General features: G+C 38.9%; 2 protein-coding genes across 2 annotated transcripts; one reads left to right on the top strand and one right to left on the bottom strand.

The window, feature by feature from the left end:
* Nucleotides 1-8,607: 8,607 nt before the first annotated feature.
* On the top strand, nt 8,608-11,541 carry LOC111380500 (probable transmembrane ascorbate ferrireductase 2). The gene is made up of 4 exons (XM_023004084.1): nt 8,608-8,978; nt 9,239-9,287; nt 10,825-11,024; nt 11,107-11,541. Exons 1-4 carry the CDS (start codon nt 8,835-8,837, stop codon nt 11,410-11,412), a joined length of 699 nt encoding a protein of 232 aa, XP_022859852.1. The 5' UTR covers nt 8,608-8,834; the 3' UTR covers nt 11,413-11,541.
* Nucleotides 11,542-11,677: 136 nt separating this feature from the next.
* LOC111380499 (probable translation initiation factor eIF-2B subunit delta) lies at nt 11,678-16,327 on the bottom strand. Its single transcript, XM_023004083.1, has 8 exons — nt 15,793-16,327; nt 15,555-15,686; nt 14,456-14,620; nt 14,002-14,351; nt 12,956-13,700; nt 12,759-12,855; nt 12,632-12,686; nt 11,678-12,059 (listed from the first exon to the last, which is right to left on the bottom strand). Exons 1-8 carry the CDS (start codon nt 16,235-16,237, stop codon nt 12,000-12,002), a joined length of 2,049 nt encoding a protein of 682 aa, XP_022859851.1. The 5' UTR covers nt 16,238-16,327; the 3' UTR covers nt 11,678-11,999.
* Nucleotides 16,328-17,904: the final 1,577 nt, after the last annotated feature.

The following is a 17,904-nucleotide window of genomic DNA, read 5'->3' as shown; positions in this document are numbered from 1 at the left end:
GTACCTGTTTAAAGCAGGTATGTGTCTTCTTCTACACCCCTTCTTCAGGACGGTGCTGAGAAACTTTATGTTGTCGCCGACTTAGGTTTTGCCAAATGGGTGAAGCTAGTTGGTTGGCTCGTACTTCCCATGGAAGGAAGTTTCAGTTGGGGAGGACATGCCTCTCCACGTCTTCATGACCCTATTCCAACCTAGGGTAATAGGTAAGGAGTCAAGGGGTGGTATTACATAACTCCTTGGGGGGCTCATGCACTATTTGTGATGGGGCTGCCTTCTTCCATTAAGGGGTGGAAGAAGTCATGGTTTTGGGTGAGGGGCAGGTGGCAGGCGGTGGAGAGAGACACAGCCCTGGCTTGCACAGTACCGACCCAGTACTACGAAGCTCGTGAGTTTCCCAGCCTAAGTAGTTTGCATTCTTTATTCAAATTTCTTTCTTCTCTAACTATTGATGCTTCATTTGCAAATAGGAGTACGAAGTTCAAGCTGAGCAAGGAGGAGTTCGAAGAGATAGATGACATTTACAAGAGACCTCTCAAGCTTCGCCACTTTGACCACCTCATCGACCGAAGTTGCTACTTTCTTGATTTCGAACCGATGGCCTCCAAGGGTAAGAAGCTCCTATACTTAGTGTATTTCTTGCTTTTCGTTTTGATGCTGATGCGCTGACATGTTCTGCATACAAGTTCAAGAGGAGGGAGTACCCAGCCCCTAATATGGCTTCTATACTGAAGGCCACATCTACTGTGAAGGCGAGACCCCTGAAACTGGGGTCCAGTGGTGCCAAAGAGGTTCGGGGCAGGGTCGAGTGCCTCTCTAAGGAAGGCAGTTCAAAGGCTTCAGAAGAGGAGACACCTCAGAGGATGGAGAAGGCAAAAGAGCTTCGGGGGAAGGAAAAGGACCTTGAGGAGCCAAAGAAAAGGAAGCTGGTGCATGTCACCAGCTCGTCAAGAAAGTTTGGGACCTCCGTGTCCCACAAAGGCAAAGAGACTAGTCAGCCTAAGCTCCTTGCAGCCGCCTTAAAAGCTGTTAAGATTGAAATGGTTCGTCAAGCAAAGGCTGAAGAGGCTAAGGAGGAGGCTGCGAGGAGGGCATCGGAGGTGGCAGAGGAAGAGGCCACCAAGCAAAGACCTGCTAAGGTGTAAGGAAAGTCTCCGAGCTTCCTTACCGGAAGGAAAGAGGTCTTAGCTCCAGCGTTGGTGGAGGCTCTGCCACCTAAGATCCGAAGTGCCACAGAAAGCTTCTACAAATTCTGGACGGATCAATGGCAGTTGCATACATCCTCATGTGACGCCACAGACTTGACGAGAGCCCTCGTGAGTCAAAGTGTGAGGATCTTTAGCTTCGCACTGGAGTGCAGGGAGACCCTCATTGACTTTCAAATGAGGACCCTGTCCTTGGAAAAGAAGAAGACCTCCCTTGCAGAGGAGCCGAGGCGGATGAAGCGAGGGCTCAAAAACTTGAAGATATGGCTAAGCTGGAGTCTACCTTGGCTCAAATCGAGGCGCTGAAGAAGGAGATATATGAGTCCCAGTGCGAGGTGGCCTCCTTGACCAAGAAAGTGGAGGTTTTCAATGACCACCAGAAGGTGACTGCCGAAACCTTGGAGAAGGCAAACATGGAGCTGGCAGGGGCCTAAGATGGGTACAAGTTCTTGGAGGGCCAGATTAAGTGGTGCGTTGATGATGCGACTAAGGTAAGGGAGGAGGTCCATGAGGCGAGGGAAGAGGCAGTGAAAGACTACATCGCCAACTTCCACAATACCGAAGAGTACAAGAGCTTCAGCACTTACTGAAGAAATTTTCCTAATGCCGAGATGATGGAGAGGGCTAAGGAGCTTTACCCAAATCAAGACATGTTACAGCTGAGGTTGGAGTTTGTGGATAAATTGCCTCAAACCCCAGCTGATAAAGCGGCTGGAGATGAAATGGCGGAGGCAGAAGAAGGAAGTTCTGATGCTCATGCTGCGGAGGCCCCGGCTGTTGAGGCACCTCCATCGTCGCCCCAGGCTTAGGATAATTTTCTTTTCAGGTATTTCTGATGTACTGGCCTCAGGCCCTTCTTTTGTAATCTTGATTGAAAATTAATGCAATATCTTCTTTCATTCAATGTTTTTCTAAGTGTATTGGTCTCGTCAAGCAATTGAACTTAATGTTGATTGAAGAACTAAATAACTTTAACTTAGTATCCTAACTCCAATCACTTGAACAAGTAAATTGTACGCAAGCCTCATGAGTTATGACTAATATTGGATTGCAAATGACTTGTACTTAAGCTTAATACTTGTAACTTGAATGGATCCTAACTGGACAGTGTTTCAGCTGAACTAGGAATATTGCGGTCTAATTCGAAAGGTAGTTGCGTGAAGCTAGTGGTTGAGCCTTATGCATAAATGTGTATGTGCCTCGAAATGGATGGTTCAGCTATGTCGAGACTTCTCCCAGTAGCATTCAGCCTCGTCAAAGGGAGGCAAGTGCATGCACCTCAGAGTCGAACGAAGTGGCCCAAAGATGGGACGCTGGCCTCTTCTCCGAGGTGATGACGCTTGCCAACATGGTGGATGATTTAACCATGCTGAAACTTCTCAGTCTTGCCAAAGGGAGGCAAGTGCATGCGCCTCAGAGTTCAGACGAGGTGGTCCAAAGATGGGACACTGGCCTCTCCTCCGAGGTGATGACGCTTCCCAACATGGTGGATGGTTCAGCCATGCTGAAGCTTTTCCCAGTGGCGTTCAGCCTCACCAAAGGGAGGTAAGTGCAAGAGCCTCGGAGTTCAGACGAGGTGGCCCAAAGATGGGACACTGGCCTCTCCTCTGAGGTGATGACGTAATGTGACGTGAATTCAATTATGGATAATTTTATTGAATCATGGAAGTTACAAAGTTGGGAAGGATCGTCCAGCGAGGTAGTACATTCACTGATAATAAATTCGAAGGTGCTCAATGTTCCATGGACGGGGTTGTGCCTTGCCGTTCATGTCTTCAATCCAGTAGGTCCCGAGTCGGATCTCCTCCCTGATTTTATATGGAACTTCCCAGTTCGGGCCCAGGGAACCGGCGCCAGGTTCCTTTGAGGATAGGAAGACTCTCCTAAGGACGAAGTCGTTGATTCGAAATGACCTCTTCTTTACCTTCGAGTTGAAGTATTTCGTCATCTTTCTTTGGTATATGCCGAGCTTCAGCTGGGCATCATCTCTCTTTTCCTCAATGAAGTCGAGGTCGCACCTGTGAAGTTCGTCATTTGTTATCTCACTGAAATGTAGACGTCGTGGAGATTGAAGTTCGACCTCGACGAGGCTCATCGCCTTAGTCCCATATGCCATGAGGAAAGGTGTTTCCCCTGTTGGGGTCCTTGCGGTGGTTCGGATTGCGCAAAGAACCTGTGGCAGCTCATCCACCCAGGCTCCTTTTGACATATCAAGCTTCCTTTTCAGGACGTGCTTGATTGTCTTGTTCACAGCCTCAACTTGGCCATTTACTTGTGGGTGGTGAGGTGTGGAGAAGTGCTTTTTGATGCCAAGTTCTTCACACAAACTTCTGACCTTTTTATTGTCGAATTGTCTACCATTGTCTGAGACGATCGAGTAGGGAATCCCGAACCGGCATATGATATTCTTCCACAAGAACTTGAAAGTGTTGGCTTTTGTAATTTTTGCCAGGGGTTCAGCTTCAAGCCATTTTGTGAAGTAATCATTGGACACAATTGCAAAGCTCGCACCTCCTTTGCCTTTTCGTAGACGACCTATGAGGTCCACCACTTCGAGAAAGGCCAAGGGGTGGGGTCGCGGTCAAATCTTACGATGGTTGTCTTTGGACAGGAGAGAATCGTTGGCATTTGTCACATTTTCGTACAAACTCGAGAGCATTTCTTTTCAAAGTAGGCCAGTAGTATCCCTGTCTCAGTATCTTTTGTGCTAAAGATAGACCTCCAGAGTGGTTTCCGCACACACCCTTATGGATTTCTCTTAAGATCTAGGTAGCCTCTTCCCCTCCGACGCATCGTAAGAGTGGAGAGGAGAAACTTCTCTTATAGAGTACATCATCAATGAAGGAAATGGGCTGACCTTTTTCTTAGCTTGTAGGCTCATGCTTGTTAGTGGGAAGCACCTGGTCCTTGAGGTATGCCACGATGGGCTTCATCCAGGTAGGAGTCCCAATGACCCACATTATATTGGGGGCCTCAGTTGACGGCATAAGGAGGTGCTTTATAGGGACTACTGTGAGTAGTTCAGAATCCTTGCTACTTGCAAGCTTGGAGAGTGCATTCGCATGTGCATTTTCGATGCGGGGGATTTGGATCAATCCAAACTTTTCAAAGGATGGGATGAGGTTCATCACCATTTTCAAGTAGGAGGCCATTATTTTGTCCCTGGTTGAGAAGTTACCGTTGACCTGGCTAATGACCAGCTGGGAGTCACTACTGATGAGTAGCCTCTTTACTTGCATTTCTTTGGCTAACCTGAGGCCAGCAAGAAGCACCTCGTATTCTGCTACATTGTTGATAGCCTTGAACCTGAACCTCACCGTCGAGTTCAGCTTGTGACCTTTCGAGCTGATGAGGACAACTTCGGCACCCAAGCCGACGTCCCCAGCTGACCCATCAACGAATAGGTTCCACGTTAGGGGCTCGACTTGTTCCATGATTTCATCCACCTCGGATAAGTTGGCAAATTCTGCCACAAAGTTAGCTAAGGATTAGCCCTTGATGGCTGCCCTGACCTTGAACATGAGGTCAAACTCACTTAACTCCACCACCATTTCAATAAACTCCTTGAGGCATCGGGCTTTTGGAGTACCTGCCTTAGGGGAAAATTTGTCAGCACGTGGATGGTGTGGGCTTGGAAGTAGGGTCTCAACTTCCTGGAGGCCGTGATCAAGGCCAAAGCAAGCTTCTGCATATCGGGGTAGCGAGTTTTCGACGATAGGAGTGCTTTACTTGTATAGTAAATAGGGAGTTAGGTGGTTCCCTCTTCTTGGGTTAGAACCGCACTGATGGCCTCATTGGAGACAACTAGATACAGCTGTAGGATTTCACCGGACTTCGGTTTGGAGAGGAGGGAGGCCTGCCTTAGGTGCTTTTTCAGGCCTCTTCACATTCCTCATTCCACTGGAACTTCTTCCCAACTTTTAGCACTTTGAAAAATGGGAGGCATTTATCTGTAACCTTGGAGACGAAGCGGCTAAGCGCCCCACTCGTCCAGTCAAGCTTTGCACCTCCTTTGAATTTTGGGGAGATTTCATTTTGCATAGGGCATCAATCTTCTCAGGGTTGACTCAAATACCACATTGGTTGACCATGTATCCTAAGAATTTACTGGAGGCCACTCCGAAGGCGCATTTGAGGGGGTTGAGCATCATCCTATATCTTCTCAAGATTTGGAAGGTGCTGTTGAGGTGCGTTAGTGTTGATCCTGTCCCTTCTCCTTTTTCTCTTCTTTTCTTTTTCCCTTAAACTTCTCATATTCTCTTTGTGTAAGGTTTGAAGTAGATTGAATAAAAGAAATGAAGGATTTGTTCTATTTGTATAGCCACCATTGCTTGACTTTGTTTTCATTTGATCTTATCCCTATTATTATATTATTTTGCATGACATTTTTGGTTAAGTGTTATAATTTGACCCGATGTTAAAAAATTGACCGTTGTTGGGAGAAAGAAAGCGTTTGGTAGTACTAATTTTAACCATAGGAGAAAGATGTTTTGCATATAGATGTCAAAAGACCAATGCATCATTCAATGTAAGAAATACTTTGTTAGTTGTTTGAGGATAAGATGGGAAAAGGAAAATACTTCCAAAATGAACGGTAAAGAGAGGATTCCCTCTTTTAAGAGAGTGTATGTTCAAAATTTCTTTTTTCAAATGTACATTTTGACTTGTTACAAACACAATTTGGAAGAGTAATAGAAAAGAGTAAAACTCGGGTCAAGTCCTTTGTCTCTCTCACCTATCCCGCTAATTAAATTGTTATACCTCACTATAATTTTGAAGTGTTAAATTCAGCACAAATATAGTTTTCATATGGCTTTGTAGGTGTAGCATTTATCTAATTTTTAATGTTTATCTCAAGAGTAAGGATGGTAAAAAATTTGTTAATCCCAATACTTGGGGGGTCCGTCCCAAACGAGGTGGGGATCACTGCTTAATCATGTATTCATATCAAAGTTGAGGCGGGGGATTTCATCCATGGGCAAGAATGGGTGACAAGGGCACCGCCCTATCCCGTGCCAACCTCGTTTTACCCTTTTTTTTTTTAAAGAATTCAATACTTTAAACGGAAAGCTCCATGAAATTTCATTAATTTTAATAGAATATGACAATTAAAATTATATAAGAAATATGATAAACAATAAAAACCTTAGTTTATCAAATATATATTTAAATAATTTAACTTCTAAAAATAAATACATTAATGAAAAAGTTCAATAAATATATTATTGCCTCACTTTAATGAATGAAACAATAAAAAGAAGGATGAAGCTACACGTACAGAAGAGGACTTACAGAACCTCTACAGAATTTCAAAATTTGGTCACGTGTCAGTGTGGGTGAACGGAAAAGGATATGATGGCTGGCGGAAAAGGCAAGGAACTGCTGACTTGGAGGGAATTATCAAATAAATTTATCAAATTACTTATGGTTTTTGTCTTCATTTTCGAACTCATTACGGGATATCAAACGAAATCGAAATATTAAATTCTTAATATCATTTGAAAGTACTCATGGCCTAGTATTTCACATAGTTAATGGTCCATGAAATGGTCAATCGTATCAAACGTTACGGCTCGTCAAAATAGGCTACTCTAAACTAATATTTCGAGAATTTCAATAACAAGCTAACTTTAAAAAAATTTCTACGATTGTACGCTAGTCGAATCCATAAATCTTCTAGATCTTCTTGAAGCTCATTTCGAGAACTATATCATAGACTCATCGAATGATCTAAATGAATAACGAAAATAGTTAAACGTATGTCAAACGTGTGTGCCAAAAAAACGTATATCTCGTCTTTTTTAAGAAAAAAATCAGTTATTTGATTAATATTTATTATTTTTGCTCGAAAAATTTCTCAATATAATTTACATCATTTTATTAGTAAATTTTATATATGGTATGATGTCAATTTTTAATTTTTTTTTTGGACAAGGGGTGATCTCGTATTCTTGGTCTGTGATATACATATAGTATACCAACGAATTACCTTATTTCCTCTATATGGAAGAAAGAAAATTAAGGAACCCAGATATTGGCAACATAACAATTATTGTTAACTAAGGAAAATGATTCGTGGTAAAGACAAGATACACTTGGACAAGAAAAAGTCGTGCTCAAAATACGTCCAAAAAAAATTGATGTCATATCATATATAAAATTTGCTAAAAAAATAATGTAAATTATATTGAGAAATTTGTCAAGCAAAAATAATAAACATTAATAAAATAATTGATTTTTTCTTAAAAAAGACGAAATATACGTTTTTTTGACACACACGTTTGACGTACGTTTAACTATTTTCATTATTCATTTAGATCATTCGATGAGTCTATGATATAGTTCTCGAAATGAGTTTCAAGAAGATATAGAAGATTTATGGATTCAACTAGCGTACAATCGTAGAAAAATTTTCAAAGTTAGCTTATTATCGAAATTCTCGAAATATTAGTTTGAAGTAGCCTACTTTGACGAGCCGTAACATTTGTTACGATTGGCCGTTTCGGGTACCATTAACTATGTCAAATATTAGGCCGTGAGTACTTTAAAATGATATTAAGAATTTAACATTTCGAGTTCATTTGATAACTCGTAATGAGTCCGAAAATGAAGACAAAAACCATAAGTAATTTGATGAATTTATTAGATAATTTCCTCCAAGCCAACAGTTCCGTGCCTTTTCCGTCAGCAGTCATTTCCTTTTCCTTGAACCCACACATTGACACGTGACCAAATTTTAAAATTCTGTAGAGATTCTGTAAGTCCTCATCTGTACGTCTAGCTTAATCCTAAAAAGAATTATCAAAAACTTAAATAAATAAAATAAATAAAGGTACTAAACGGGGTAGGACAAGGGCACTGCCCCGTCTTAAACGGATAAGGGGCAGGTACGAGGCGTAAAATTATCCTACGGGGCGGGGGCGGGGACTGGGGAGATTATCCTGGCCTCGATCCATTCCATTGTCATCCCTACTCAAGAGTAATGCACGATAATCTCTAGATAAAATAATAATATTATTATTTTATCTTAAAGTGTGTCTAAAGGGACATCATGATTTGGCAATCCTTGAAAGTCAACTCTCCGTAAATACGGAAGATAAAAAAAATCGTTCAAATCATTGTTCGAGGGCCTGTTCTAAGTGAGATAGGAAATTACTCACTAATCGTGTAAATGGGGTAAGAACGAGATAAAGGTCGTTGTCTCAAAGCAGGTACAAGATACATAATCCTTCGTACTTGTCTTTTTTAAAACTTATCATCATTTTAAAAAGTAAATGAATTGTTCTTAACAAAATAAAAAAATAAAATAATAATAATAATAATTACTAACTAAAGATGTAAAAAAATAAACAAATAAACGGGAGATAAAAGAGAAGAAACCCTCCACCTTCGGCCCCACCTCGTACCCACCCCGCTCCGTTCCGTCCCATTCAACTGGGTATGAGAGCGGGACAAATCAAAAAAATATTAGAATTCATCCCATACTTTCCCCCTTGCCATCACTATATGTAAAATTCTAGTAACTGTCAAATTATTTTCTTTAATAGTAAGAGATCTACGCAAAACCCTCACCTTTGATCTTGACCTACTGTTTCTTTATTAGCTCGATTTCTCTCTCTCTCAAACTTTCCAATGGCAGTGCCGGTGGTTTGGTTTCCGATATTGCCGGTCGTGAGGATAATCGGAATCGCAGTAACGGCGTTGGTTTTAACCTGGACTGTGCATTTCAGAGGAGGCTTGGCTCTAATTTCCGATAACAAAGATCTAATTTTCAATGTACTTTCCACTTTTTTTTACTTGTACTTATTTTCTCGAATTAATCATGTTTTGATTGGTTAACGATTAAACTGAGGCGTTGAACACTTAAAAAATGGTGTCCGTTTTGTTACAGAAGGGGTGTCGTTGAACAGTTAATTTTAATAAATAAGTTAATTCACTCTTTGACGGATTGTGATTTAGATGGTGTAGATCAATATACTTTTGAACTTATTTTGACTTCTGATTGAAATTGATCTTCTGTATTGTGAATTATGTAGGTCCATCCTGTTTTAATGGTGATTAGCCTTGTACTTCTGAATGGTGAAGGTAAGTATATAGTGTAGGCCATAATTCAATTCCCATTATATATCATCAATATTGCCCTAAAACATTAAAATCAAGGGGAAAATAAAAATTGACACTCTGTCTATATCAATAAGGGACTAGCAATCTCATTAATAGTTAATGGCATTTCTATTTGAGAGTACTGGATAGGATTATTTTATGTGTTTTCAATGTCCATGACTGTGTAACAAGCATGTCCTATAGGTGCCATATCCAATACCCCGTCGTCCCATCGTCCTTCCATCCCCTTTTCTAATTCCTCTTATGATATTACGAAATAATAACAAAATAATACCTGCATTAAAACAGCAGCGCTAAGTTGCCATGTACACCTACCTACCTTCCAAATGTCTGTGTGTGATATTTTGTGGATTGTTGAGATGAAGGCATTGACACCTTCAATTTATGATTTGCTTCAGTGTACTTTGTTCTGAAAATTACGATTCCCTTTTAAGTGACAATTCGTTTGATGAGCTATGTTTGTAGAAGTCTTCAGATGAATGGTAGCAACACCCTTAGCTTAGACTTAAGCAACTTGGTGCGTGTTTATGAGTCATTTGCCTGCTATTACTAGTCAATTATACCATGATCAAAATAGATTTTGGACATTATATTTTATTCTATGATGGTACGCGCTGATTACAATTTTTATGCTACAGATGCATTATACTTTTACTCTCAAATCAGTATAGTGAAGTGCAAGCTGATGTGATCATATATAAATATTGCACTTGTGTTACACACGAAAGGAATCTAAACAATTGTTCCCTTCCAATTTTGCTTACCCTTCTAGAATGTAATATATTCCTTCATAAAGGAAATATTGGTTTTTTTAGCCTGCATGGGTACTTGTTTCAAACACCTACCTTCGCAAATCATTGAATAGACCTCTTAATAAATTTTGAACCCCAGATAATGTTGTCTCAAAATCTTTAAACAGTCCAGAGAGACTTTTTGGTGTTCTCTGTGGCTGCACGAAAAACAGAGATACAGATGAAAATTGTACTATAAGATTAAACTTCTACTTAAATGGTTAGCATATATATCTTGTATGGCATTGGTATGCATGACAATGCTGCTTATCTCTGTAACTGCCAAATATATGAAGAATGATTTTATGGAAATTTGGTTATTTTAAGGTACAGATATGATGCTTCCATGCTTATGATATGTAAACTTCTTTTTCCTTTGTTACCCTCATTTAAGTAATTTGAATTTGGCTGATTGTCCATTTTTTCAATCAATTTCGTTATACCACCTACTTGCTCTAACTAATTGTCCAGCTTATGGTCATGCCCTAAGGCATATTGATTGTAGTAAATTCTTTTTTGATCTTTCATAACCCCTTCTCAAACTTTACAAGCTTCGGGGTAGTCATGGGTCTGAAACCTACTAATTAGAAGTTCTCAAATCATTTGTTGTATTTTGTCTGAACATGCTCTTATTGTACCTAGTCCTAATTGCCTATATTGCTAGCATCACAGCATTAGTTATAATTGCTTGGTATGGCTTTCTGCAGCCATGCTGGCCTACAAGACTGTCTCAGGAACAAAAAACTTCAAAAAATCAGTTCATCTGTGTTTGCAATTCTTGTCGTTCTGTTTGAGCGTTATTGGAGTTTGGGCTGCTTTGAAGTTTCACAATGACAAGGGTATTGACAATTTCTATAGTCTTCACTCATGGCTCGGCTTATCCTGCCTTTTCTTGTTCGGAATCCAGGTAGTCTTTTAATCCCTTCAACAAATTCTCAAATATTTCCCCAGATTCCGTCAATTAATTTTTTCGATACTTTCTTTGGCAGTGGGCTGCTGGATTTGTTACCTTTTGGTATCCCGGCGGTTCGAGGAACAGCAGAGCTAGTCTGTTGCCTTGGCACGTATTTTTTGGTGTTTATATTTATGCTCTAGCTATCGCTACTTGCACCACTGGTATTTTAGAGAAAGCGACATTTCTTCAAACAAACAACATAATATCACGCTATTCGTCCGAAGCGTTGTTGGTGAACTCTCTTGGTATATTGATAGTTGTTTTGGGTGGTTTTGTTATTCTTGCTGTTGTCTCTCCTGTATATGGCAAAGGTGACATTATAAGAGGATCTATAGAATAGTCTCATTCTTGCAGTGAGAGAGGTGTGACAAGACTGAAGTCAATAAATTTTCATTTACTGCCAGATTTATAGAAAGATCGGATGTAATTTTTGAGTTTTTATGAAGTTTAAACTCTAATGCTTTTGTTACTGCCTGTGGACCCAAAGTTTGGTGATGAGGAAGTTTAAATGAAAATAGGTGGAACCCTTAACCGACTGAGGTTGAAGAATTAACAGTTCCACTTTCAATCCCATGTTGGCAACGAAAGATATGAAAGAAATATTATGAGACTAAAGCAAGCTGGCCATCTATATATGTACATATGTATTATAAATGTTATATCTAAGTTGCTGGTGTTGCTCTAAATTTACAGAAATCTGTTATCCTAAAACACACTGAACAGAACTGCCTGGAGAGGAAGACGATTCGCCCTCTTCATGAGTAGCTAGAATTGTAAACCAAAATGAAAAGTATGTTTTGAGATGCAAATCGTTAAGAAAGATTCAACAAGAAATAAACTGTATGATGTTGCAGCAGAGTTCTCCACATCGCTTCCTCATCTGCCAGTCTGATCTTGGGGGAGAAGTCAGGAGCAGAGCAAACATCTCTATGTCAATAAATGTTCTCCGTACTCTCGAACAATAACAGGAACACTTGTTGGAGGGATCTATCGCAACAAACAATTAACAATAAGGACTTCAAAATATTGGGGAAGAAGAAAAGGTATGATTATAAGTTCGAAATTTAAATGAATCAAAAAATATGCATAGTTTGGATCACATAAATTTAGCAAAAGAACTGGTTAGAGTGACTGGTGGAGAACAAGATCAAGCTAAAATCAATAATCGATAAGATGAACTGACCGAGCTATGAGCTCGTTAAAGTTGTCAAGTATTCTGAATATACCCCATCTTTAAAGTAATCATCAAGCTTGCCTAGCTCACCAAGTTTAAGAAAGCTGCAGGTCGACTCACTACTTATACTAATGACTATTTTTACCAAGAGTAATCTCTTTTGACATATAGTAATCACAGTTTGGTGAATAAAAGTTGTCAAGTGAGGAACATGAGCACAATTATTTCGTATATCCAGGGGCAGCAGTGACCCCCATATATTATGCAACCATAAAAAGCAAACTCATGACCATGCTAGCATTACTTCACTGAAATTTCAAGGAATAATCACAGCTTAACCTAATGGCAGAATATGATAATATATATGAACCTTGTTTTGACTTACCATGCCATATTCAGTGATGATCATTGAGATGTAGTCTTTAGGTGTTGCATCATAACTGTTACAGTGGAAAATCAAAACTTTAGTCTGCAATAAATGGTCAACTACTCAATCTAAAAATCAAACTTACTTCAGATTTAGAAGTTGAAGATTTTGGCTACTGGCCCAATCATCCAAATAATTAATATCCTCTTTACCAAAAACCCTTGCGATAGCATCAGGGTCGCCTGAAATGATATGTGAGAACAGCTGAAAGTGTTAGAAACAGGATGTACAGCCATATCTAATGGAGATATTTCAAGTTGAATGAAAATGAAGAGTTCTTACCAAGTTCATTAAAGCATAATGAATCAAGTTGAACCCTTTTATGAAACTTATATGCTTCACAACATACTAAGACTGGAACATGGAACTGATGGGCAACCATAGCAACAGATGCAGTGCCGACCCTCGAATAAACAGTTCCATCAGAAAACACCGATGAAGCACCCAAAAATACTCGTGTTACTTCATGCATGATATAAGAAACAGCATTTATATGGGTGTATGTACAACTAACACCCTTTCCCACCAACCTACGAAGTAACATCCTCCCTTCAAGCTTTGGTCGTGAATCCACAATCACAACTCGGAACTGTTTGCCAAGTTCTAGGGCACATAAGAATATCATTTCTACAACAGAGGATGACCCATATGTGAGAAGGACATCACCATCCCTAATTTTTGTTACAGCATGCCTCACAATTACTTTATCTGCTAGAATTATCTTCTCATTTATGAAGCGGTCGATATCTGAGAGAAGACTGGCTTTGGCTTCTGACTCAGACATGGTCGAAGGTAATTCAAGAATTTTGGATTTAAGAAAATTAATTGCATTTCCCATGCTAATTGAAAGTGGCCTGCATTGAATTACAAATGAAACATAACCATTTATCTTTGTAGGGAGGTCCCTGGTAAGTTCTTTATCCAGTGGAGTAGAGTAATCTTCAATTGACTCTTGAAATGCCTGAAGCATTGCAATACAGCGGGCATTGCCACCAGATATATCCCCAGTTAAAAACCTCAGCCCAACCTGATAACAAAAAAGAAGAAGAAGCCATAATCAGGATAGAGTGCATTGTGTCCGTGTGTGTGTGTATGAGAGAGAGAGAGATTTAAGTGTTTTTTAATCATCTGAAGAAGCATCTTTCCACCAGATGATTTCCAGAAAAGATTTCATGTGCAGAAAGTGATTTTTAATAGTTGACATCAGATTATGACCATAACTAAATATTTATAACAAAATTGTACTAGGGTGGAGGTACTTACTCCAAAATTATTAAGGATATATTCACTAAATGTGTGGGAAACAAAATAATTGTCCAAGAATCTACCTTATAAATTGAAGGATGAACTGGTTCAAGTTGAAAGAACTTCGATTCAAGGTCAGGAAGCTGAGTTCCATGTTCATATTGAGGTAGATGTCTAAATAGTTCAACTCTGTTCCTGGATTCAGTTTGTTTTACCATAGAACGCTTCTTTGCCTTCTCAACTCTGCCCTCATCATCAAACTGCATACGTGGATGAGGAACATCTTTCTTCCTATCTTTATCTGTTTGACGATCACCACCTCTTTTCTCAGAAGTTGCAACTGAAGAGCTGTCTTTCTTTTGTGGAGAAGCCTTTGCAACCTTTTTTGTATTAGCATTGGCTGAAGCAGCAGCAGACTTCTTACTTCCATCACCTGAATAAATATAATTTTGACCATTAAGAAGATAAACAGGCCATGGAAGTATATGAAAGAATGCAATTTGAATTCCAAAAAGATGAAGCTATCAAACTGCATACGTAAATGAGGAACATCTTTCTTCCTATCTTTATCTGTTTGACGATCACCACCTCTTTTCTCAGAAGTTGCAACTGAAGAGCTGTCTTTCTTTTGTGTAGAAGCCTTTGCAACCTTTTTTGTATTAGCATTGGCTGAAGCAGCAGCAGACTTCTTACTTCTATCAGCTGAATAAATATAATTTTGACCATTAAGAAGATAAACAGACCGTGGAAGTATATGAAAGAATGCAAATTGAATTCCAAAAAGATGAAGATATTAATCAGAACAAAACATTTTGCCACTATTTAACCCCCAAAGAAAAGAAGAATGTATACAAAGAAAACTTATTGACGCTGAGGGAATGGAGTTAGCAAGTGTACATCACAGAATCCATTCATGTAGGAACTAAACATGGTTGCAACGATTCTTCTATTATTGATTTGAAAAGTAACAACCCATTACTTAATGCCCCGAAAAGATGCAGGAGACCTCTTGCAAATGCAAGGGCTGCTACAAAGCATTTAAATATGCAGGGAAAAAGAATGAAAAAAAAAAAAAAAGGTTTGATCTTTGTATACCAAGTCTTCCATTCGCCAGGAGTGCTCAATTTCCCGCTAGGGTAGGTGTTAACATGCTAACAAGTGGTGATACCAACGAAAACCAAAGGACTATTTGCTCTTTGGGGTGGACTTTCGTACTAAAATCCATATAGGGAAGGGTCATTCATAGTTTCCTATTATTAATAAGAATATTTGTTAATAAAACAAAAATGAATATTTCCTCTCCCACATATTATCCCAAATAGTTAAATGGAAAACAAATTATTCAAACAATATTCAGATCCATAATCAGCATTTATTCGGATGATCAGCTTTCAGACAAAGTAACATGTTAATCATGCAAAGCACAAAATTACAGATACTATACTAACAAGTAAAGAATGTGTGATTGAAAAGTTATGCTACCTACAAAATATGCTGTTAAAATTAATTATTGACTTTAGCCTAAAATAATATCTTGACCAAGCGGGAGTAAGCAAAATTGTGGCTCGGAGAAGTAAATAATAGATCGAACGTCAACTCAAAAATTATATTACCACAAAGTTACAAAAAAATTCACCATTAGCAGCAGCTTTGGCGGCTCGCTGAGCTTCCTGAACAGCACGTCTTTCGGCCTTTGTCGTCTTATCTTTTTTCGGCATGGAACTAGCTGGCGGAAGCTCCTTCTGCACCTCTGAAGGTGGCCCTCCATCTAATTCAACCAATTTCACAATCAAACCCAAATTCAATTAAACTCACTTAAAAATAAAAAGAAACAGCTAAATACGAAAAATAGGAAATCAAAAACAAAACCTAACCTGTAACGCCAAGGACCAATCCACCGGCAGCATGAGTATTCTGTTTCACGGCGGCTTTATCCGCACCACCTGTGGGTAATGAAGTGGCAATTTTACCAGACTTCTCATTGAGGATCCAGCCTGAGTCTTTGGAAAAGTTGTCTTCGGAGAAGTCCTCGGTTGCTGAAGGGGATGAAAATTCCCACGGCTCGTAACTGCCGACGGGAATGAAAGAGTCGCCAGCTGCAGCGTTGAGTGGGGAGAGTGGGGCGTTGTCGGAGGTGGTGTGTCGCGGCGGGGGGATCATGACGGGGGACAAGGAGTTGCCGGAGACCGGAGGAGATGGAGTGATTGGAGGTGGTAAGGCCGACGTAAAGACGTCATCGGGTGGGGCCACGGGTGCGAAGAACCCGACTTGCCGGACTTTCGGGTCGGTTACATTTCGGGGAACCCGGCGAGGGTCCATTTCAGAAGGTAAATAATTTATTATTATTATTTTCCTACTGTAATGTGGAGCGTTTAAGGGTTAAAAAATGCAGCCGCCGCCGGGTGACGCAATTAAGCTGGGGTAGAGTGCACAATCCATGACGCATTTAGGATTTATTAATTATTACACCACATTTTGACGCATTTAGGATTTATTAATTATTACACCACATTTTGATTAGACTTAAAATTCTCAATCTTTAGCCTTCATTTGTTTCTCATTTTTTTTCATTAAAATAAAAAATATGGTCGTCATCCATCACATCAAACCACCAAATTTAAATTTATATCTCTTGTGTGGAGTTCATAATGACTATATTTTTCATTCTTATTTTTACATTAATGTGTACCAAACGAGACCTTATTTGCCATAACATTTATGTTCCTTGTGATTTTTCAAGATATTTTTATCCTCAAACTTTTCATTAATTAATACGTTTTATATTTGATAACAGTTTATGTTCAAACGATTCGTTGAAATAATGTTTAACAAATCAATTTTTCATCATATTTAAAAAATATATAAAAAATTACGAAATTTTTTCCCCTAGTTTCAAAGCATAAAAATAAATATTTTGACATAAATTACTTTCTCTATGATATATATTAATTAATTGACAGTTGAAGTTAAGAATTCTCGAAGAAAATGAAGGTAATAATTGCTATAATGAGCAAAGATTGGGATAAAAATAAGGTAAAAATTGTTGTACTAATATAACCACCATTTTACTTATTTTGCATCCTTTATTTCTTTTAATTAAACATTTTGGATAACATTATTCTATATTTGATTAGTTTAAGAAATAAAAGTTGAAAATATGAACATTTTAACGGATAGATAGAAAAAAAATGATCATATTGTTTAGTCTTATTGCACAAATCATTCAATCGTTTAACATTTGTAACTTCATATTAACCTTTCACTCCGCAGAACATCATTATTGTCTGATTCCATCCATTTGAAGTTTTGCCAAAAAGTTTAGTAGTTGACCCATTTTTTAGAAGGGTAATTAGCACGTAACGTTCTTTGCTCATGATACTATTGTGCAAAATGTTTCTATCTTTCATGTTTTGATATTTTCATTCTTAATTACACATTTGATTGTGCAAAATGTCATTTTCCTCGTTTTCATCAAAATTCTCCATTAAATGTAAGGTATTTTCATCTTATAACTTTTTCTCTTTTTTCCTAACTGAGCCCATTTTCTCCTCTATTTTTTCCTCTAAAAGATAACCTTTAGTTTCTTATGCTCCTTGACAACTTGAGTGCAACAGCCACAACAAGCTCACTCTGAAATTGTCTCCTTCCTACTTCCTTCCCTCTTCTAGTTTTCGTTGGGTCTCGTTTATTGTTGGAAGGAAGAAGTTGAAGCTGTTTTGTTGACTTGACTTGAGACAGTTTTGGAGTTTTCATTTGCTGAAAATTTATTCATAAAATGTCACAAGGTGCTAGAAGAGCAGAGCAAAAATAAAGATAAGTTGATGGAGAGCCCTTAGCGGCGATGGAAGAAACAAGTGGTGGAGGCTATATTGATGATTTCAAGACTCGTCTCACCTTTTGAAAAATGAAAAAACGAGGTAGGCTATGGGATAATATGGTCCTCAAAATTATAATTGAACTACTGGAAAATTTCAAGAACGATCAGA

Source organism: Olea europaea, unplaced genomic scaffold, assembly GCF_002742605.1.
Source record: "Olea europaea var. sylvestris unplaced genomic scaffold, O_europaea_v1 scaffold2154, whole genome shotgun sequence".
NCBI lineage: Eukaryota > Viridiplantae > Streptophyta > Magnoliopsida > Lamiales > Oleaceae > Olea > Olea europaea.
The sequence above is the reverse complement of the archived record's forward strand: the minus strand, read 5'-3'. Positions and strand labels throughout refer to the sequence as shown.